Source organism: Oryzias latipes, chromosome 5 (genome assembly GCF_053564925.1).
Source record: "Oryzias latipes strain Hd-rR chromosome 5, Olatipes_Hd-rR_3.1".
NCBI classification, from domain to species: domain Eukaryota; kingdom Metazoa; phylum Chordata; class Actinopteri; order Beloniformes; family Adrianichthyidae; genus Oryzias; species Oryzias latipes.
In genome coordinates, this window is record NC_136241.1 from 36417615 (window position 1) to 36441156 (window position 23542).

At 47.9% G+C, this 23542-nt stretch overlaps 1 protein-coding gene across 3 annotated transcripts; it reads right to left on the reverse strand.

The window, feature by feature from the left end:
• Positions 1-2256: 2256 nt before the first annotated feature.
• Positions 2257-23385, reverse strand: LOC144992257 (purine nucleoside phosphorylase-like). Of its 3 annotated transcripts, XM_078947890.1 has the most exons (11): positions 23306-23385; positions 16581-16753; positions 16081-16163; positions 14667-14780; positions 9291-9497; positions 7715-7878; positions 7076-7179; positions 5205-5380; positions 4925-5115; positions 2838-2917; positions 2257-2672 (listed from the first exon to the last, which is right to left on the reverse strand). In XM_078947890.1, the coding sequence occupies exons 3-11, from the start codon at positions 16152-16154 to the stop codon at positions 2517-2519; spliced, it is 1266 nt and encodes a 421-aa protein (XP_078804016.1). In that variant the 5' UTR covers positions 16155-16163; positions 16581-16753; positions 23306-23385; the 3' UTR covers positions 2257-2516. The 3 variants fall into 3 exon arrangements, with proteins under 3 accessions (XP_078804016.1, XP_078804017.1, XP_078804015.1); XM_078947891.1 differs by lacking the exons at positions 16081-16163; positions 23306-23385 and having other exon boundaries at positions 16581-16715; XM_078947889.1 differs by lacking the exons at positions 14667-14780; positions 16081-16163; positions 16581-16753; positions 23306-23385 and having other exon boundaries at positions 9291-9804.
• Positions 23386-23542: the final 157 nt, after the last annotated feature.

Sequence of the window (23542 nt, forward strand, 5' to 3'; positions counted from 1 at the left end):
TGACCTGTGCAGAATGAGCCCCGGCTTCACAAACAGTGGCTGGGATAGGCTCCAGCAACCCCATGACCCCCAAGAGAGATTCAGCAGGTTTTGAAGATGGATGGACGTATGGATGGACGTGTGGATGGACGTATGGATGGACGTGTGGATGGACGTGTGGATGGACGTGTGGATGGACGTATGGATGGACGTGTGGATGGACGTAAGGATGGACGTGTGGATGGACGTATAGATGGACGTGTGGATGGACGTATGGATGGACGTGTGGATGGACGTGTGGATGCCGTGTGGATGGACGTATAGATGGACGTAAGGATGGACGTGTGGATGGACGTAAGGATGGACGTGTGGATGGACGTATAGATGGACGTGTGGATGGACGTATGGATGGACGTGTGGATGGACGTGTGGATGCCGTGTGGATGGACGTATAGATGGACGTAAGGATGGACGTGTGGATGGACGTAAGGATGGACGTGTGGATGGACGTATAGATGGACGTGTGGATGGACGTATGGATGGACGTGTGGATGGACGTGTGGATGGACGTATGGATGGACGTAAGGATGGACGTGTGGATGGACGTGTGGATGGACGTATGGATGGACGTGTGGATGGACGTGTGGATGCCGTGTGGATGGACGTATAGATGGACGTAAGGATGGACGTGTGGATGGACGTATGGATGGACGTGTGGATGGACGTGTGGATGGACGTGTGGATGGACGTGTAGATGGACGTGTGGATGGACGTGTGGATGGACGTATGGATGGACGTATGGATGGACGTGTGGATGGACGTGTGGATGGACGTATGGATGGACGTGTGGATGGACGTGTGGATGCCGTGTGGATGGACGTATAGATGGACGTAAGGATGGACGTGTGGATGGACGTATGGATGGACGTGTGGATGGACGTGTGGATGGACGTGTGGATGGATGTGTAGATGGACGTGTGGATGGACGTGTGGATGGACGTATGGATGGACGTATGGATGGACGTGTGGATGGACGTATGGATGGACGTGTGGATGGACATGTGGATGGACGTATGGATGGACGTATGGATGGACGTGTGGATGGACGTATAGATGGACGTAAGGATGGACGTGTGGATGGACGTGTGGATGGACGTATGGATGGACGTGTGGATGGACGTGTGGATGCCGTGTGGATGGACGTATAGATGGACGTAAGGATGGACGTGTGGATGGACGTATGGATGGACGTGTGGATGGACGTGTGGATGGACGTGTGGATGGACGTGTAGATGGACGTGTGGATGGACGTGTGGATGGACGTATGGATGGACGTATGGATGGACGTGTGGATGGACGTGTGGATGGACGTGTGGATGGACGTATGGATGGACGTATGGATGGACGTGTGGATGGACGTGTGGATGGACGTGTGGATGGACGTGTGGATGGACGTATGGATGGACGTGTGGATGGACGTGTGGATGGACGTGTGGATGGACGTATGGATGGACGTATGGATGGACGTGTGGACGGACGTGTGGACGGACGTGTGGATGGACGTGTGGATGGACGTGTGGATGGCCGTGTGGATGGACGTGTGGACGGACGTGTGGACGGACGTGTAGATGGACGTGTGGATGGACGTGTGGATGGACGTGTGGACGGACGTATGGACGGACGTATAGATGGACGTATGGATGACGTATGGATGGACGTATGGATGGACGTGTGGATGGACGTGTGGATGGACGTGTGGATGGACGTATAGATGGATGTATGGATGGACGTGTGGATGGACGTATAGATGGACGTATGGATGGACGTATAGATGGACGTATGGATGACGTATGGATGGACGTATAGATGGACGTGTGGATGGACGTATGGATGACGTATGGATGGACGTGTGGATGGACGTATAGATGGACGTATGGATGGACGTATAGATGGACGTATGGATGACGTATGGATGGACGTATAGATGGACGTGTGGATGGACGTATGGATGACGTATGGATGGACGTATGGATGGACGTGTGGATGGACGTATAGATGGACGTATGGATGGACGTATAGATGGACGTGTGGATGGACGTATGGATGACGTATGGATGGACGTGTGGATGGACGTATGGATGACGTATGGATGGACGTATAGATGGACGTGTGGATGGACGTATGGATGACGTATGGATGGACGTATGGATGGACGTGTGGATGGACTGACAGACGGAGGGATGGTCGGTCGGTCGGACGGATGGATGAAACTGAGAGTGTGGCAAACATTTTTATTGGACAAAATCGACACTTTTTTTAACAAAGCAAGAATCAATCCTTAAAATTTTAAACAACCTTTTTTTTATAATAAACAGTCATAACTTTGTGTGAATAAAGTCATTTAAACATTAATTATTACATCCTGATGCAATTAAAAATCATTTTTCTGTTAGAGCAACAATCATCAAAGGAAGTCAAGGATCAGATTAGATGTTTACTTCCATGTGCAGGACAACGGGGGGGCTGGGGGGTCACATTCACACAGCACTGCTTGTTCTATCAATGTTATTATTGATTTCCATTCTGCTGATCACTTCTGTCACCAGCTGCTGAACCGTCTCAGAACGCAGACGGCCGACCTCCAGGACGCCGTCGTGATTCACGCAATCAGAATCTTCGTAACTTTTCACCACCTGCAACAAACCAATCAGCTTGTCATCAGCAACCACCAGATCAACCAATCCCTGCTGTCCTTGTCCCAACACAAGCATGCGGTGGGAATGACCTCACAGGTAAAGATGGTCATCCCAGCATCAGCAGGTACAGAGGATGGATGGACCCTATCAGCTGTACCTTACCTTATTGGTTATCAGAGAAAGACCAAAGACTTGCATGCCACAGTGAGTTGCCACGACGACCTCTGGTACTGTACTCATACCTGGAAGGGCAGTAGATGATGGACGCGGTCAGTCGACCTCAGAGAAATTCACAGGTCATTTCTTACACGTCAAACAGTTTGCTATAAACTGAAAGATGATGTCATAGATTCAAGTGGTTCGGTTTGTTCTTACACTGAAGCAAACCAAAAAAGCACTTCCACCAGATGCTCATATGGGGGCGCTATTATACACAGGAAGCAGAAAGGTGGCAAGTTCCTCTGCCACTTAGGAAGAAGTGTCTGCAGGTCTCCACTACACCACGGCCACCAGCAGACATATACAAACCAGTAGCGATCCCCGTGGCTCTCTTGTTTCGCTCAAAAACATTTGATTTTAGAGCCTCGGCTCGTTTAGTTGGGTCAACACCTGAGTTCAGGTGAGCTTTCAGACTCAACAAACGAAGCCAAGCATCCAAAGGAAACTGATATGGACCAAACAGATCAATGTCAAAGCACCCCCATTCAACAAGATTCTTTTCTTTTCTTTTTTTTAACTTGTCCAACAGCTGAGCAGACAGATGAGAGCTGAAAGCCTCTTGTGTTACACATATTTTACTGTTACAACATGGATTTATGATTCATCTGACACACGATGGGTATATTTGTAATTTAGTCTAAACTTTATTTATATTAATGATATTTGTAACTGTCTTTTGTTGGACCGACGGAAAAGGGAGAGGGATGTTAGAGTGTGTGTGTGTATGGGGGGGCGTAAGGGCAAAAAAGAAAGTTTATAATCATTACCATCAGGTGTAACTGTTGGTCAAAAGGGGCGGGGCCTGTCCTGACACACACTGTTGGCTTCAAAAAGCTTCACATGCAGACATGAACACGGTACAAATAACGCTCACACACACACATACTTATGCATTCAGACACACAAACTATTTGTTCAGAGCTGAGGTGGATGATGGGATGTAACAAGAAGGGGGGAGAGTGTCCAGCCATCCCCACACCAAGACCCCCGCCACAGCAGCAGCCAGAACCCCCCAACACAGATAGAGAACAACCGCCCCCCAGGCCAGGGCCAGCAGGACCGCCATGGGGCCCCCAGAGCCAGATAGCAGGGAGGCATGGGGGGACAGAGAGTGCTCCAGCCCAACCAGAAGAGCAGCCCCCCCCCGCCGGCGCCACACCCAGAGGGCCCAACACGGGCCCCTTCATCGGAGAGCTCCCCCAGTCCCAGATGAGCAGCAACCACCGCCAAGGAGTTCTGGGAATCCCCCCGCTTCGACCCCGGGCACGAGCCAGGGCCCCCCAAGGGAGACCCGCTAAAAACTCCAGGCAGCCATCCACCCAAACTGAGATCCATCGTTTGTGAATGTGTGTTTAGTTTGGGACAAGTTTCATCCTGTCTGGAAAGAAAGGTTACAGATAGAGGTGGGGGGGTTGCAGTGTGGTTTACTGCATCCTTTCCCGGTGACATCTGGCAGGACAGTCAGTGAATGGCTTCCTTTTGCATTTATTAACACTTTTTGTAACTTCTTGCACATTAGTTGCAGTAAGAAAAATAGAATGCGGATGTAATCAGTTAAAAGGTGAGACGTTAATGTGTAAAAGTGAAAACTTCAACATTTAGTCTTTGTTTCCTTTAACTCAACAGCTCTGTGGGTTTCTTGGAGTTTTAACCTCTTAAGCTGATATTTGAGGAAACCCTCTACACATGTAGAATGAACCACTGTGGTAATAGAACCAAAACCTGGTGTCCACGCATGACGACACCAGGTCCTATGACCTAAAAGAGTTAAGTTAAGGCTCCATGCCCTCAGCCTCTGAGGCAGGGGAGTCTAACTCCAGGCCTCCAGGGCCTCCTGCTGCTTTTTCAGAAATCCTGTCTGATCTGCTGTTGATTACCTGGATCAGGTGTGTTTAGCCAATGAGCAGCTTCAATGGCAGGTTGGTAAGAAAACATGCAGCACACCGGCCCTTGAGGCCTGGATCTTGACCCGTGTGCTCTAAGGTGATAGCAGCCCAGATGATGCTGCAGCTTTGCATTTGAGCCCGTACCAACTGCATCCACGCCCAGGCGGTGCAGCATCCTGGCCTCGGCGATGGTCTCAAAGTTGGGACCCCCCACCATGGCGTAGACGCCCTCCTGTACAAGACCGGCGATGTCAAGCTGCTTGGTGACCTCCAGGGCCAGGGAGCGCAGCCCTCTGTCGTAGCAGCTTGACATGGCGGGGAAGCGAGGGCCAAACCTGTGGGCGGCGTTTCAAACGAGAGCAACGCTTAGTCAGCAGGAAAATTCCTCAACAAAGAAAGGTCAACGTTTGAGCGTCTACACTACTTGTCATCGTTGGGCCCATGAAGTGGATTCAGACCAGCCAGTCCAGGGATGTTGATGTGGTCTTTGATGATCATGATGTCACCTGGATGGAGATGGTCAGCCAATGAGCCGGCGGCGTTGGTCACGACCAGCGTCTGCACTCCCATCAGCTTAAAGACTCGGATGGGAAACGTTGTCTGACGGACACAATCAGCTTTTTGGTGAGTTAGGGAGGGGCGGGGGGAGCAATCCTAGGCCTCGAGGGCAGCGCCCCTTTCTGGTTTCCAGAAATCCTGACTCCTCCCACTGTTGGTGACTTGGATCAGGTGTGTCCAGCCAATCAGGTGGGTCTGGGCAGGGTTTGCTGGAAAACAAACAGGAATGCAGTCCCACGTTGCCCAACCCCAGTAAGGTTTGAACACAAAAAAAGCATGTGTTTCCATGGCAACATGACGGTTTGTAAGAATGTGAGTGTTTTCGGGAACACAGCGCCACCTAAAGGGGAGTCAGGCAGTCTCTGCATGACAAAAAAGACAAATGTTTGCTGAAAGAAACAATGGCAGCATTTTACCGACTGCTGCAGGCTGCATGTGACTGAACACATGCTTCAGCTGAGCATGCTTAACACGCAGGCATGCAAACACACACCCATCCACAAACACACACACACCCTGACTCACCCTGACTCACACTTTTATTTTTTAAATAATTGTGTGTTGTTTTTTCTTTCACTTAATTGTCAAACAAAAATGTGGCGGCTCGGCTTTATGTGTAGCAGGAGGTTTTTGTACATCGACTGTGTGACACAACCTCCAGGAAGAATCCACAGAACCGTTAGACATGACGGTGGGGGGGCTGTTCATGGGTGGAGGGGGGGCTGTTCATGGGTGGAGGAGGGGCTCTCCGTGGGTGGAGGGGGGCTGTTCATGGGTGGAGGAGGGGCTGTTCATGGGTGGGGTGGGGCTTTTCATGGGTGGAGGAGGGGCTGTTCATGGGTGGAGGAGGGGCTGTTCATGGGTGGACGGGGCTTTTCATGGGTGGAGGAGGGGCTGTTCATGGGTGGGGTGGGGCTTTTCATGGGTGGAGGAGGGGCTGTTCATGGGTGGAGGAGGGGCTGTTCATGGGTGGACGGGGCTTTTCATGGGTGGAGGAGGGGCTTAAGGTTGCTGTTCAGAACCTCAAACCTTCTGAAGAAGTTGTTGAGCTCATTGAGGAAGCTGATGTCATCAGTTGTGTGTGTTTCTAAACATGCATGTGTTTCTCTAAACGTGTGTTCCCAGCTTTTCTTTGATTTAAACATCTGTTCCAACATACATCCCATCAGTGACTTCCTGATGCTGCGTTCACACCGGGCGTGGAAACGCGCGTTTAAGCAACCACTTCCAGTAAAACATCTATGTACACACATGTAAATTCGCAGTTTGGGCTTCCCCGATCAAAATCTCACGTTTATGTTTTGCTACAGAAATTTGTAACCCTTGGTCTATCCTAGACACTTTAACGTTGGGAGTTGGGTCATCTAGACCCACTAGACAGAGCTCTGAACCTTTTTTCTTCAATGATTTGTGATCTTCACTGGTGTCCATGGATTACATGAAATCTTTCCACCTTTATCCACCTTTGTCATGGTAACACCTCAATGGAAGGAGAAGAATTTAATAATTGCTGGAATTTTATGACGCCAAATTTGTTATGAATCCGAATAAAGTGACAGAAAAAGATTCCTACGACTTTTCACACCAAAACTCCTCCAACTGCAGGTTCATGCGCTATCAGGTAGCAACAGTCCAACGTTCATTAACCCACATTCAACAAGTTCCTGAACGCGCCACATATGCCAGATGTGAAGGTAGTGGTAGAGGTCAGTGAATGCATCACAGTGATATACTGACCTTCAGCAGCGAGTGTCCTTCATACATGTGGAAACGACCCTGCATGCAAACACACGACCTTCCCTTCAGCTCGCCAAAGACCAAGCAGCCAGCGTGACCCTGCACTGCAAACACACACAAACACACACACCTAAACACACAAACACATGTACACATGTAACCACACACTCAACAGAACAAAACACATATACGAACCGACAAAGAAATACGTACAAACACACACAAAAAAAAAACACATTCAAACACACAAACAAAAACAAACACACAAACAAACACAAACACATGCAAACACACAAACAAAAACAAACAAACACACAAACTAAAAACAAACACATACAAACACACAAACAAACACACATACAAACAAATGCACACAGACGTTCTGGGTGAGCAGACGTTTTTCATCCTGATCAAAGAATTCTGTTTAGTTCCCAGGATGAGGATGTTTAGGTTTGGAAAGAATCTGCTGCAGAAGATGAAGAAGATGATGAAGATGAACAAGATGATGAAAATTGAGGTTTAAACTGAGGTTTACTGAGATGAGGAATGACGTTGAAACTCAACACAGGAAGTCATCACCAATCAGATGGATTCTCACTCCGGGTTTCCCAGAATTCTTAGCCCTTAAAGTGAGCTTACCTGTGCTTTGAGGGAAACCTGGGATTTCAGAGTAACTAAACTGATCACGACAGCTGAGGCTGTCAGCGAGCCTGCCCAGTCCAGAGCCACAGATGATGGACACCTGGGGGCGGTGCTTAGTCCGGGACATCAGCCACTCAGCAGTCTTCTGGTAGTCATCATGGCTGCAACAGGAAGAAGAGCCTCCGTTAACCTATGCAGCTGCACTGGAACCTGCAGCCTTCAGGAATCCAGAGGAGGGGATCCAGGCTTAGTGGGAAGTTTTTAAAACATTTGACTGCTGGGAGAAATTTGACTGAAACATCTGAACTTTGACTACTTACTCTGGAGATGAACAATAGAAATATCTATAGATGTATGAATTAAAAATGCCTCATCAGTCCCAGCCAGAACAAAGATGTCTGTCAAAATTTGAATGATTTCTTTCATTCTAAATTCAGACCAAAACTGAAGAAAGAAAGTGTTTCAGTGCAGAATATCAGTCGGATTCAATAATTACTACAACTGTGGAAAAACAAATGCTCAGAAAATATGAACTATAAGGACGATATGTTAAGGTTGGACACAAAAACAACAAAAAATCAAAAAGGTTGTGTGGGTCTCCGTCATTTGATACATATATATGTTTTTGTTTGTTTGTTTGTTTATAAGCAGTATTATATGAAGTATTTCTTTTGCATTCCAAAGGATAGATTTGTTTCAATCATTTCATGGGGTAGTTAAATAGGGCGGAGGTAATACGTTTTTATCTTTCTGTCCTCTTATATTTTCTCTGCAGATAAGATTGTTGTGTAATTCTTGTTGTGTGCTGTGAAAATGAATAAATGAAATAAAAAACCAGAATCTTTGTTACTAAAAGTGTAACGACAGGTTTCTGACAAATCCTGCCGTTTGCCCTGAAGCAGGAGGATTGTACTAAAACTACGTCTCCAGTCTGTCCTGCAGCCACTTTTACTTTCTAAATATTGTCTGGACATTCTTGAATTTTGTGATTTTTTGGTGTAATTTGCTGAGTTTAAAACCATAATTGTGATTAAACAGAGTGTTTTTCCTATTCTAACACAGATATGTAGGTTTTTGTTTTACTTCTACATGAGTTTCTGCAGTTTGAAGTACTGTTACTTTTACTGCAGTACAAGTTTCAGATCGACGACAAGCTGCTTTCTATAGAAAAAGTCGGGATTTTTACAGATAAGACGGTTTAGTTCTTCTACTTTTGTAACGATTTATGTCCCAAGGGGGCTGCTGTACTTTAGTCTAAAAACAGATGACGGTAACAGAAAAAAAACGACTTTGTTTCAACGGAAATGACTTTAATGTCGTCATATGCTGAAAGCTTCACAACAAAAGCCTTTTTGCCTCACAAAGCCTTCATTGACCCCCCCCCCCCAGAGTGAAAGCAGGTTGCTGCTGATCTGAAGGCTGTTTCACTGCTTTAGTGTCTCAGCAGAGCTGCTGGTCTGGAACACGAGACGCTGATTAGCAGGGTGACACATTCAGAGACGCGTTAGAAAGGTGAAAAAGAGACAAGGTTTAGCGTTAAGGTCAGAGGTCAGCTTCACAGGAGGCGTCTTACCTGATCTGCTCTTTGCTGTGCATGCTGAGGAGAAGACGCTCCGATGGAGGAACAGGAGAGGCTGAGAAAGACAAGCTGGCTCCTGCTGAGCCGCGTAAATAGTCTTCCAGCAGGCTCCTGATTGGCTCAGAGCTCCTCCATTCATGGTCAGCAGCCAATGGCATCACCACGAAAACGTGTTGAGATTCTGAAGCGACTTTTTCTTCTCTGATGATTTTGGAAAACCAGAAATATGTATAAATATAAAAATATAGATAAATATGATATATTTTTAAGACGAAACCATCAGCTTCAGAGTTTCTGTATGAAGAAGAGCAGATGTGCAAGAAAAGAGTTAGAGCCATAAAAGACCACTGTCCACGACGAAGACCTCCATCCATGATGAAGACCTCTGTCCATAACGAATACCTCTGTCCAGGACAAAAACCTCTGTCCATGACGAAGACCACTGTCCACAACAAAGACCTCTGTCCTTGATGAAGACCTCCCTCCATGATGAAGACCTCTGTCCTTGATGAAGACCTCTGTCCAGGACAATGACCTCTCTCCTTGATGAAGACGTCTTTCCACGACAAAGACCTCTGTCCTTGATGAAGACCTCCATCCATAACGAATACCTCTGTCCAGGACAAAGACCTCTGTCCAGGACAAAGACCTCTGTCCACGACGAAGACCACTGTCCACAACAAAGACCTCTGTCCTTGATGAAGACCTCCATCCATGATGAAGACCTCTGTCCATAACGAATACCTCTGTCCAGGACAAAAACCTCTGTCCATGACGAAGACCACTGTCAACAACAAAGACCTCCATCCATGATGAAGACCTCTGTCCTTGATGAAGACCTCCATCCAAAACAAAGACCACTGTTCAGGACAAAGACCTCTGTCCATGATGAAAATCTCTGTCCAGGACAATGACCTCTCTCCTTGATGAAGACCTCCATCCATAACGAATACCTCTGTCCAGGACAAAGACCTCTGTCCAGGACAAAGACCTCTGTCCACGACGAAGACCACTGTCAACAACAAAGACCTCCATCCATGATGAAGACCTCTGTCCTTGATGAAGACCTCCATCCATGACGAAGACCTCTATCCTTGATGAAGACCTCTGTCCTTGATGAAGACCTCCATCCAAGACGAAGACCTCCATCCACAACGAAGACCTCTGTCCAGGACAAAGACCTCTGTCCATGATAAAGACCTCCACCCACGGTGAAAACCTCTGTCCTTGATGAAGACCCCTTTCCTTGATGAAGATTTCTGTCCCTGATGAAGACCTCCAACCACAACGAACACTTCTGTCCACGACAAAGACCTCTATCCTGATGAAGACCTCTGTCCTTGAAGAAGACCTCCATTCACAACGAAGACCTCTGTCCAGGACCAAGACCTCTGTCCATGATGTAAACCTCTGTCTACGACAAAGACTTATGTCCTTGATGAAGACCTCCATCCACAACGAAGACCTCTGTCCAGGACAAAGACCTCTATCCATGATGAAGACCTCTTCCCACGACAAAGACCTCTGTCCAGGACAAAGACCACTGTCCATGATGAAGACCTCTGTCCACGATGAAGACCTCTCTCCATGATGAAGACCTCCGTCCAGGATGAAGACCTCTGTCCTTGATTAAGACCTCTGTCCACGACGAAAACTTCTGTCCTTGATAAAGACCTCTGTCCATGATGAAGACATCCGTCCAGGATGAAGACCTCTGTCCCTGATAAGGACCTCCATCCACAACGAAGACTTCTGTCCCTGATGAAGATCTCTGTCAACGACGAAGACCTCTGTCCTTGATAAAGACCTCTGTCCACGACGAAGACCTCTGTCCTTGCTAAAGACCTCCATCCATGACGAAGACCTCTGTCCACGACAAAGACCTCTGTCCACCATGAAGTCCTCTGTCCATGATGAAGACCTTCATCCACGATGAAGACCTCTGTCCAGGACAAAGACATCTGTCCTTGATGAAGACCTACATCCATGACGAAGACCTCTGTCGTGGACAAAGGCCACTGTCCACGATGAAGACCTCTGTCCATGATGAAGACCCCATCCACGACGAAGACCTCTGTCCATGATGAAGACCTCCATCCAGGACAAAGACCTCTGTCATTAATAAAAACCTCCATCCACAACGAACACCTCTGTCCACGACTAAGAACTCTGTCCTTGATAAAGACCTCCACCCACGGTGAAAATCTCTGTCCTTGATGAAGACCTCTGTCTTTGATAAAGACCTCCATCCACAATGAACACCTCTGTCCACGACGAAGACCTCTGTCCACGATGAAGACCTCTGTCCATAACGAAGACCTCTGTCCATGATGAAAACCTCCTTCCAGGACGAAGACCTCTGTCCTTGATAAAGACCTCCACCCACGGTGAAAATCTCTGTCCTTGATGAAGACCTCTGTCTTTGATAAAGACCTCCATCCACAATGAACACCTCTGTCCACGACGAAGACCTCTGTCCACGACGAATACCTCTGTCCACGATGAAGACCTCTGTCCATAACGAAGACCTCTGTCAATGATGAATACCCCATCCAAGACGAAGACCTCTGTCCATGATGAAGACCTCCATCCAGGACGAAGACCTCTGTCCTTGATAAAGACCTCTGTCTTTGATAAAGACCTCCATCCACAATGAACACCTCTGTCCTTGATAAAGACCTCTGTTTCACGATGAAGACCTCTGTCCTTGCTAAAGACCTCCATCCATGACGAAGACCTCTGTCCACGACAAAGACCTCTGTCCACCATGAAGTCCTCTGTCCATGATGAAGACCTTCATCCACGACGAAGACCTCTGTCCAGGACAAAGACATCTGTCCTTGATGAAGACCTACATCCATGACGAAGACCTCTGTCGTGGACAAAGGCCATTGTCCACGATGAAGACCTCTTTCCATGATGAAGACCCCATCCAAGACGAAGACCTCTGTCCATGATGAAGACCTCCATCCAGGACGAAGACCTCTGTCCTTAATAAAGACCTCCATCCACAACGAACACCTCTGTCCAGGACGAAGACCTCTGTCCTTGATAAAGACCTCCACCCACGGTGAAAATCTCTGTCCTTGATGAAGACCTCTGTCTTTGATAAAGACCTCCATCCACAATGAACACCTCTGTCCACGACGAAGACCTCTGTCCATGATGAAGACCCCATCCAAGACGAAGACCTCTGTCCATGATGAAGACCTCCATCCAGGACGAAGACCTCTGTCCTTAATAAAGACCTCCACCCTTGGTGACAATTTATGTCCTTGATGAAGACCTCTGTCTTTGATAAAGACCTCCATCCACAATGAACACCTCTGTCCACGATGAAGACCTCTGTCCACGATGAAGACCTCTGTCCATAACGAAGACCTCTGTCCATGATGAAAACCTCCATCCAGGACGAAGACCTCTGTCCTTGATAAAGTCCTCCACCAACGGTTAAAACCTCTGCCCTTTGATGAAGACCTCAGTGCAGCCTTTGACACTATCGACCACGGTATTTGACTCCATAGATTAGAGCAGGACATAGGGATCAGAGGATCTGCTCTCCAGTGGTTTAAATCCTATCTGTCCGATAGGTATCAGTTCGTTAATGTAAATGGCCATTCCTCTCAGTGCACTCGAGAACTATGGAGTCCCACAGGGCTCAGTCTTGGGACCGATCCTGTTTACGCTTTATATGCTACCCCTAGGAAACATAATCAGGAAACACAGCATTAATTTTCATTGTTATGCCAACGATACGCAGTTGTATTTATCCATGAAGCCTGACCAAAATGACCAGATAGAGAAACTGAACGCCTGCATCAGTGACATCAAGACCTGGATGACAATTAATTACCTCCTCTTGAACCCAGAAAAAACTGAGGTCATTATACTAGGTCCTAAAAACCTCAGAGATACTCTGTCTGCTCAGATAGTCTCCCTGGATGGCATAAGTATAGCCCCTAATTCCACAGTTAGAAACCTTGGGGTTTTACTTGACCAGGATTTATCATTTAAGGCTCACATATCTCAGGCATGTAGAACTGCCTTTTTTCACCTGCGGAATATTGCTAAGATCAGAAATATACTTTCTAAGAGTGATGCTGAAAAACTCATCCATGCATTTGTGACGTCGAGGCTGGATTACTGTAACTCCTTGTTAGCAGCGTGTCCTAAGAATTCCTTAAGAAGTCTCCAGCTTGTTCAGAACGCAGCTGCTAGATTGTTAGCAGGAACTAGCAGAAGAGATCACATCACTCCTGTGTTGGTTTCACTTCACTGGATCCCAGTTGATTCTAGAATTAAGTTCAAGATCCTCCTGTTAACCTATAAGGCCTTACATGGAATGGCCCCGTCCTATATTAAGGACCTCATAGTCCCTTACCATCCAATCAGAACACTTCGCTCGCAAAATGCAGGACTGCTTGTGGTTCCTAGAATTAGTAAAAGTACGGTTGGAGGTAGAGCGTTTAGCCACCAAGCCCCTGTCTTATGGAATAAACTCCCAGCTCATGGAAGAGAGGCCGACTCAGTTTCTACATTCAAAGCTAGACTAAAAACATTCCTCTGTGGACAGGATTATTGTCAGACTAGTTAGTGTTCAGAGATTATTTAACCTAATGTTAATTTGTTTAAATTAAACTTAATAACTATTTGTTTTAAAAGGCTGCTAGAAGTTGAAGCTGGGGTAACTATGGTGCACTGGGGTTCTGTCCTCTTTTCTCATCTACTTCTACCCTTCCTCTCCTCTATTCTTGATCATAATTTATCATTTAGTTCTCCATGCCTCTGTTTGCTGCAGTGATTCATGTATTGTCCCTCCTTCCCTCTTTCCCCTCCTGCGGAGTGGGAGTGCTTCCAGATTCCAGTTGGTTCATCCGTGCTCCTGTTCCTGACCGTTTACCTCGTCTCTGCTCCTGCTCCTACACCTGGCTGTGGTTCCTGTCTCTGGCTCGACTCGCGCCTTTGACTGTCCCCACAACCACGGCTGGATGAAGCTCGTCTGCTGGACTTTATATATAGTGTTTGATAAAGTTAGATAGAGTTCTGGTAAATCGCTTGTCCGTCCTGGGGGAGGATCCCTCCTTCATGTGGACACCCCTGAGGTTTCTTCGTTTTTTCCAGAATCTGTTTTTTTAGGAGTTTTTCCTTACAGAGGGGGGAGGGGTCTAAGGGCAGGGATGCCAGTATAGCATAGTCAGTTTGTTAGTTCATTTTAGTATTTTCCTATTGAACTCTTTGTATTCATGATCCTTTTGAGTTCATGTTTTACTTCGAAGCCCATCGAGACGACTGTTGTTGTGATTTTGGGCTATACAAATAAAATTGAATTGAATTGAATTGAAATTGAAGACCCCTGTCCACGACGATCACCTCTGTCCCTGATGAAGACCTCCATCCACAACGAAGACTTCTGTCCACAATGAACACCTCTGTCCACCATGAAGACCTCTGTCCTTGATGAAGTCCTTCAGAACCTTTAGAACCCTGAAAAACCCATAAAACCAAATGAAAGCCCATTCATGACCCCAGGGGGGTTGAGTCATTTACGGGTGCATCTGTGGATGAAAATGGTTGATTTACTGAACCCAGATGGGAGTCTGAAAAGACATTTATCCTTATATGATTAGGGAACCGGTCCAAACAGAACCGTTACTGAATCCTGCAGGATTTTTGCTAGAGGTTCAACAGGGTTGGAGTTCTTCCTCACAGACAGAAGACATGTTCCTACAGACACGCTTGAACACCATCCGGTCCTTTCTTCATGATTAGGAAACAGAAAAGAGACTTCCTGTGCTAAAGTTTACAAACGAAAATGTCTCATCAATCATTCCAGGTTTGGCCTAAACTCCTAATATTTTCATATTTGGTGAAAGAGCCGTGTCCCCTTCAGGACAGAGTCAGATCTCTAATGATGAGCAGCTAGGAACCCATGATCACTAACATGTTCCACGTGTTCCTGCCGCCATCAGCTGCCACTTATGAGGCTCGTGAGTCTGACGGGGAGCAGCGGCGTTAAGCGGACTGCAGCTAAACTCTCCATGCAGTCGAGAATAAGGACCCCCCCCCCCCCCACTCCCAGGTCTGATCAGAGACCTGGAAGAAACGTGAGGCGGAACCAGAACCAGTCACACGCCTCAAATCTTCGTCTGTCTGAACACAAGGCAAATGGGAACGTCTGTGTCCTTCATTAAAGTCCTGACAGCGTGAAAGCGGGCGCACGAGCCGTCCAACGAGGACCATGTGGTCCCTCGTTAGTGGGTTAATGACAAGAGGAAAGCTGCTGGTTAGAGCTGCCGCTTGATCCCGCCCCCTCCGAGAGACGGACACGAATGAAAGGTCTGAACTCTGAAGACAGTAGAGGTTCACCCAACAGGACTGTCCTTCAGGAATGTCCCCAAAAGAATGCAAACAAACACTTTTCAGTTTTTACAGACACAGCTGTTGAGAACCGAGATAGTAGCCCAGCGTTTCCGTCTATTGCCAGAGTTACAATCCATAGATAACTCACGAGAGCCACGAGGGGCCCAAGCCACGCCGGCGTCCTGCATTCCTGCTGCTCACTAAAGCAGAGGCTCGGCTGAAGCTGCTGACTGACTGTGGCTCTTTGTGCCGGATGGAGTCACGCTGCATTTTTGTGGCATTATCCTGAAGACAACAGGAGACCCACAATGGCTGCAGTGGCTCAGCGTCTGGATGAAATGACCTTTGATGAAGATGCTCTTCAGCCAAGAGGCGGCTTTGGAGTGCTTCATCGTAAAATGATGGAATCGATGAGCAGACCTACAGAAACTCAAGTATCCAAACATCTGAAGGACTGACGATGTTCTCATGAAGCCACCGCTTGGGTTTGGGTTCCATCTGCCTCCACTGTCAAAGTAAAACGTATGGAGAAGACATTTGAACATTCAGAATCCCCACATGTCTAAGGCGCTCTTCTCTTTTCAGGCCATGGAAAACTACAAAAGTAATGCTAAAGGATTACGTTATAAAAACATCCAATCAAATGAGAAGACCCACTTTTCAAAGCACAGAACAGTTTCTGTATTCAAGACCTTCAAATGTTTAAATACCGACACGGTCCATCACAGAATTCACATTTCTGATGTATTCATCAGATTTCCCATCAGGCTTTGGATGTTTTTACAGTCAGAAAAGTTTTAGGAACAATTTTAGAATTTATTGGAGTGACTAAAGGAGAAATAACTTTATTAAATGTGAATCTTCTCTTTAAATGGCAAAGAAATATCATGAGGGGATCTGTGGTGTAGTGGTTAGCACTCTTACCTCTTAGTGAGGAGGCCAGGTTCAAATCCCTGCTGGGTTCTTTCTATGTGGAGGTTGCAGGTTCTTCTGGATCATGTGTGGGTTCTCTCCAGGTTCCTCCCCCAGTCCAGAAACATGATTCAGGCCACTGGTGATGTCTGTGGAGTTGTGTGTCTCTGTGATGGATTGGTGACCTGATCAGGGTGAACAGTAGCTGATATAGGCTCCAGCAACCCCAAAACCCGTAACGGATGCAGTGTAACCCCTGTGCTATCCTAGGCACTTTAACATTGGGAGTTGGGTCATCTAGACCCACTAGACAGTGCTCTGAACCTTTTTTCTTCAATGATTTGTGATCTTCACTGGTGTCCATGGATTACATGAAATCTTTCCACCTTTATCCACCTTTGTCATGGTAGGGAGAACACGTCAATGTAAGGGGGGGGGGGGGTCATCTGGACCCCATAGGATAGCACAAGGGTTAATAGAACAGATGGACGGAACAGGAGATGTTAGTTTGTCTCCCTCTAGTGGCAAAGACAGGAACCGTCCCCCTCTGTTCACTGAAAATACATGACAGACGTCTTCCAGCATCTGCCTTCAGTTACTGACACATCAGCGCAAAACATTCAACCTGCCGGGACGCGGGGGCGGAGCCAAAGCAGCTCTTTTTTTTTTTTTTTTAACTTGTCCTGTCCAACAGCTAGGCAGACAGATGAGAGCTGAGGGCCTCTTGTGTTGGACATATTTTACTTTAACAAGAGGGGTTATTAATCTTCAGACAAACCAAAGGTATGTCTGAATAAACCCCTTTTGTAATTGGGGCCAAACTTTATTAATTTCAATCATGTTTGAAAATCTTTGGTGTTGGACCGGACGGAAAAGGAAAGAGGGGAAGAAGAGAAAGGGGGGGGGGGGGGTAGGGGGTGATAATAGGAGGGGAAGGGGGGTAAGACCATGAAGCAGCATAAAGCAACAGGTTTACTGGTTGTTAATCATTATGGTAAGGTTCAAATGTAATACAAAAAGGGCGGGGCCTATCCACACACACACACTCAAATGTTATAAACACACCTGCTAGCTGCAAAAATGTCCACCTGTCGACATGTACACAAAACAGATAGTGTTCACACGCATACTTATGCCTTTAAACCAACTAGTGTGAAATATTTCAGTCATTCAGTCATGCAAACTGTTAGTGCAAAGGTGAGCTGACACCTGTGCTCAGGTGAGTGTTTATGTTCTTCTAAAATGGATGGTGGAACGTGACAAGAAGGAGGGAGAGTGCCCAGCCATCCCCACCCCAAGACCCCCACCGCAGCAGCAGCGGCAGCCGAAATCCCCCCAACGCCACACGGGACGACCAAGCCCGCCACCCAGGCCAGGGCCAGCAGGACCGCCGCAAGGCCCCCAGAGCCAGAGAGCAGGGAGGCACGGAGGGAAAGAGAGCGCCGCCCCAGCCCAACCAGGAGAGCAGCCCCCCCGCCGCGCCGGGAGCGCCCAACGCAGGGCCCCACCGGAGAAGGACGCCCACAGCCCCAGACGAGCACCCCACCACCACCCAGGAGTTCCGGGCATCCCCCCGCCCCTACCCCAGGTACGAGCCAGGACCCCCAAGGGAGACCCGCTCGGCACTCCAGGCAGCCATCCGCCCGGCCCACGGTTGGTCCAGGGAGGAGCAAGGCAGGGGCCCGCCGCCCCCGCCCAGGAGGGGGGAACCCCGGGGAAAAAAGAGGGCCCACAAGGGGTGTTATAAATATGGCCCGACCAGGCTCGGCCATGTTGGAAGTTTGGCGGGGCCCAGCGCTCAGGGGCAAAGACCAGGACCCACCCCCCAGGGACACGAACACCCCCGGCTCAGGTGTAATATGAACCCCCCCACCGTGCGGAGAGAGCACCGCCGGGCCCAGGGAGCCAGCACCCAAGGGACACGGCCGCCATCGCCAAGGGGCCCGTACCCCCCACCAGGGAAGGGGTAGGGGACAGATGGACCCAGGTCCCACCTTCCTTGCAAAATGTGTGTGCGTGTATGTGTGTTTGAAAGGGTGTGTGTGCATGTGTGTGTGTTTATGTTGGAATGTATATATTGAAGGGGGAGGGGTGTGTGTACTAAGGGGGGTGCAGTTAAAATTGGCGAGTAGGGCACTAAGGGGACATCTCCTGATTACTCACAGTGATGTCCCCTCACCCTCCCCACCAAGGGGCCCTAAATGTCTAAGGTGCGGTTAAAATTGGCGGGTAGGGTGCCAGGAGGACATCTGCTGCTTGCTGGCAGTGATGTCCAAGCACCCCCCCTACCAAGGACCCTACATGTCTAAGGTGCAAATAAAACCGAAAGAGGGGGGGGCCCACTCCATACGGCAACCATAGGAGGGGGGCCACTGCCAACTAGCCCCCCCCCAAGGCGCATCGCAGGCTAGACCCCCCACCCCCTCACCCTAATATGAGGTTATATGAGGAAGGGGCCCCGTACCAATAGTGGTCCCCCCCCCCTCCCCCAGAATGCCCCCCCACAGGACAGGGCCGACAAGACCCCCTCCCCCACCCCACCCCAGACCCCGCAGCCGAAGCGGATGACACCCAGAGCGACCGGGGGCCCCAAGAGGGCTGTCCCGTCCCGCCCCAGAGCCAGGGAAGGGCCGATCCCAGCCCCAGGTGTAGATGGACAGCCCATCCGGCGCCGCTGGGCCCCCCCCGAGCAGGGCCCCCCGCCAACCCCCCCAGCACAGGCAAAGGGACCACCCCCCCAAGCCAAGCCAGACCACCACCCCACCCCCCCACCACGCACCCCCACACCCAAGCCCAGAGGACCACGCAGCGCCCCAGGCCGCCCCACCCAGGCGCCGGACCCGACCCCCCGACCAACGGAGCCCCCACCACCCCCGGCCAGGCACCGGAGGCCCCGACCCCCACCCCGGCCCACGGCAGAAGGGCAAGGAGCAGCGACGACCATGCCCCCCCCACCCCCTAAGTCACGGAGTTAGCTATGGGAGACCAGAGAGACCGAATTCTTTCAAAGTTACTTGAACTTTGGGCTGACATTTTTTCCAAGCTGATATGATCAAGCAGCAGATTTCTGTGTTGACTTATATTTATATTTTTTTTGCTTTTCCAATTTATTAAAATAGTTTTTTTAGCAATGCAAAGAGTTATGAAAATGATAGAGCCTAATCCTCCTTCTACATCGATGGCACTCATGTCACCAAGCACACAAAGTGACGGTGAAGCTGTGATTGAAACCTTAAGCCAGACTGATAGATCGGCACATACCTGCTGCCAGAGAGCCTGGACAGGCGTGCAGAACCATAGTGCATGCATGTAATTGTCGGGTAGATTACTGTCACAGTGCTGACAAATGTCTGAGTTACTGAGACCCATCTTGAACATCCTCTGTCCAGTGTAGTAAATTCTGTGAAGAGTTTTGACCAAAAACTTTCATCTGTGCTGATGCTCAAATCCGCATCCCATTTTGTTGTCGGAAGTGAAATATTGTTATCTAAATTACATAAAAGTTTGTATATTTTGGAGAGAGTTTTATTCATTGAGAAATTGATCAGAGTGGTAACTACATCTGGTAGCTTTAAATCGTTGTCTCTGTATTTAAACTTTTTAGTAATAATTGATTTAAGTTGCTGATATTCCAAGAAGTTATATATTCCATGTTTGTCTTGAAGTTCCTGGGGAGTTATGAATCTTCTATCAATAATTATGTGCTCTAGTTGTTTTATGCCCCCTGCTTGCCAAGCTGGGAAGTGGATAATTTTTTTGTTTATGAGGATGTCTGGGTTGTTCCAGATGGGTGTCAGTTTGCACGGTTGAATTGATGATTTTGATATTTTGAGGAATTCCCACCAGGCTGTTAAAGTGGCATTTATATTAATACTTTTGAAACAATCCTGTTTTTTAACTATTTGACTAATAAATGGAAGATCTGACAGGTTGATCTTTCCACATAACGCCTGTTCCAAGTCTAACCATGAGTTGGTTTCTGGATTATTTTTTAACCATTTTAAGATGTATTGTAATCTATTTGCAAGAAAGTAATTGTGGAAGTTAGGTAATTCTAATCCTCCATAGCTTTTTGCAGATTTTAAAGTTTTTAGACTAATTCTTGCAGGTTTATTGTTCCATAAAAAGCTTGATATGGATGAGTCTAATGTTCTGAACCATTTTAATGGCGGTTGTGTGGGAATCATTGAGAAGAGATAATTAACTTTGGGTAAGATTTTCATTTTTACTGTGGAGCCAAAGCAGCTCTGGAAATGAAACACTTCCTGTTTCACTGCACTGTGTGTGTGTTTTACATCATGCTGACATTTGACACAGGTATCAGTGGGTGGTGCACATACACACATGCACAAACACACACACACACATATGCACACACCACACACACCTATGCACACACGCACACACAGACGCACACATATGCACACACACACATATGCACAGACACACACACACACACACGCACACCCACACATATGCACACACATCCACACACACACACACATATGCACAGACACACATATGCACTCACACATATATGAACACACACACACATCCACACACACACACACATGCACAAACACACACACACACATATGCACACACACACATATGCACACACACACACACACACACATGCACAAACACACACACATATGCACACACCCATATACACACACACATCCACACACACACATATATGCACACACACATGCACAAACACACACATACACACGCACATGCGTTGGAACCACCTGCTGACATCCTAAGCAGCGTCCCTGTGCAGAGAAACGACGAGATGGAACCCTGGAGGGGTGGAGCTCCTGACGCTGCTCCAGACGGACTCATGGAGAGGAAAACGTCTGGGTTGACGTTCTTTGTCGCCGTTGGATTTCAGAGGGAAAGTTCTGAGAGTGCAAAGAAGTGACATCATGGCAGCACGAGGCCAGCGCACAAACAAGTCCACACTTCAGTAACTCTTCTGCAATCACAAGTGAAATTTATCCTTCAGCAAGCCACAGTGTGCACGTGCATGTGCACGTGCATGCGTGTGTGCATGCGTGTGTGTGTGCACGTGGTCAGCCTTGCATGTTGATTGCACTTCGTTACGGCAGTAAGCGGACTGATGGAGATGGAGGCAGCTCCTTTGTTTGTCTCAGTTGGAGGCGGATGGACAAGAGAGTGTGTGTGTGTTTGAGTGTGTGCATGTGCACGTGTGTGCATGTGCACTGGGTATTGCCTAAAGTTGCATCTGATAGCAGCATGACGGCCAATGAAACACAAACACCAGCAGCTCAGAAAACAGATGGGGGGTGCTTCGCATTAGGATCGTAAGTATTACAACTGGGGGGTACTGATGATGTCACAGCGTCGTTTTTACCCAAATCAAAGCGGTCAAAAGTTAGCCCCCCCTATTCCAGTTCACATGCACAGCAGGTATGTCACGGGACACAGTCGTCATGCCAGCAGCAGACATTGCTGCTGGTTTCATCACGGAGACGGTCCCAGGCCGCAGAGCGCATGTTTACAGCAGACACCACCCACCCCCACCCACACAACGCCCCGCACCCCCCACCATATACACTACTAAAGTGTTTCTTATTTCTGTGACCTCAGAAAAGAGTCACAGCTGAGAGACGATCGCAGCAGAAAACACGTTTAGAAAAGGTCTGGGTAAAGAGAAACACACACGTGCATATGTAAATACACACATGTATATGCAAAAACACACACACGCACACATACACACACATGAATTTGCACACACACATGAATTTGCGCACACACATGCATATACGCACACATACATATGCACACACACACGTGCTTATGTACACACACACACACATGTGTGTGACAAATGTGTATATGCACACACATGTGCACACACAAACACACATCCACACATGTGCAAGAACACACACATATAGATACATGTGTTTCTATGTGTGTGTGTGTGTGTGTTCATGCACATGTGTGTGTTCTACTTGGCCTCTGATTTCATCACATGTGTTATATAAGAGACACTAAGATTAAACTCAAACTGTTTCTCTGACATGTTTTCTTCAATATTTAATCACGTGGTGTAAAAACACATTAACCATGTTGTAGTCGCCATGATCATGTTTGTTTATAATTCCTTTTTTGGTCATGTGATGAGTTAAGACGTCATGTAGGCGCACCTGTGTTAGTTTGGTTTGATACAGAGAAGGAGCACAGCGCCCGGTATTTTCTGTTGACCGCTCGTATACTTGATTCTGAACTCTGCTTTGATGGATCGTATGACGTGTGTCGTCTGTGGCAACGAGGAAGTGGAATAAATCACGACACAAACTGCTAACGGTTCTTCCAGCCCCGTTCTTCCACAAACAAAAGCACGGACAACACGGATTAAAAATAAAATGATGAGCGAACAGACGCTTCATGATATTCCAAACATTAATAAAAGCACGTTTGGAAGATCATCTAGTATATTAAATGCATAAATGTAAATGACAGCTCCCGTTGTTTACATCAGGACTCATTTCCTCTTCCAGTATTTTCAACTCTCCTGCTTCCAAATGATTCATTCACACCAAAAGGGGACCATGTGACCGTTAGTTCTAATCAGAAAAGGTTTTTCTGGGCCCATTTACACGGTTGAATTCTGATCCCACCATTGATCCCATCAAGATATTTTGCACATGGAACCGCATCTGGTGACAACGTGACGGCGGCGTTTTGTGCTCCTTACCGACCTCATGATGTTCTGAGGCAGTCCGCTTTTCCACAAGTCCTACATGCAGTTCTGCAGGTCACCCAGGGGTCCGGTTATCCAGTCTCTGCCTCAGCTGGTCCCAGACCTGCTATATGGGGTTCAAGTAAAAAGTCATTTCTGGCAAAAGCACAGAAGCCACGCCCACTTCCTTAGGTCCAGCTCTGACTGCTCTGGCACCATGCGGTGGACAGGAAGTTGGGGGTGTTCTGGTGGAACT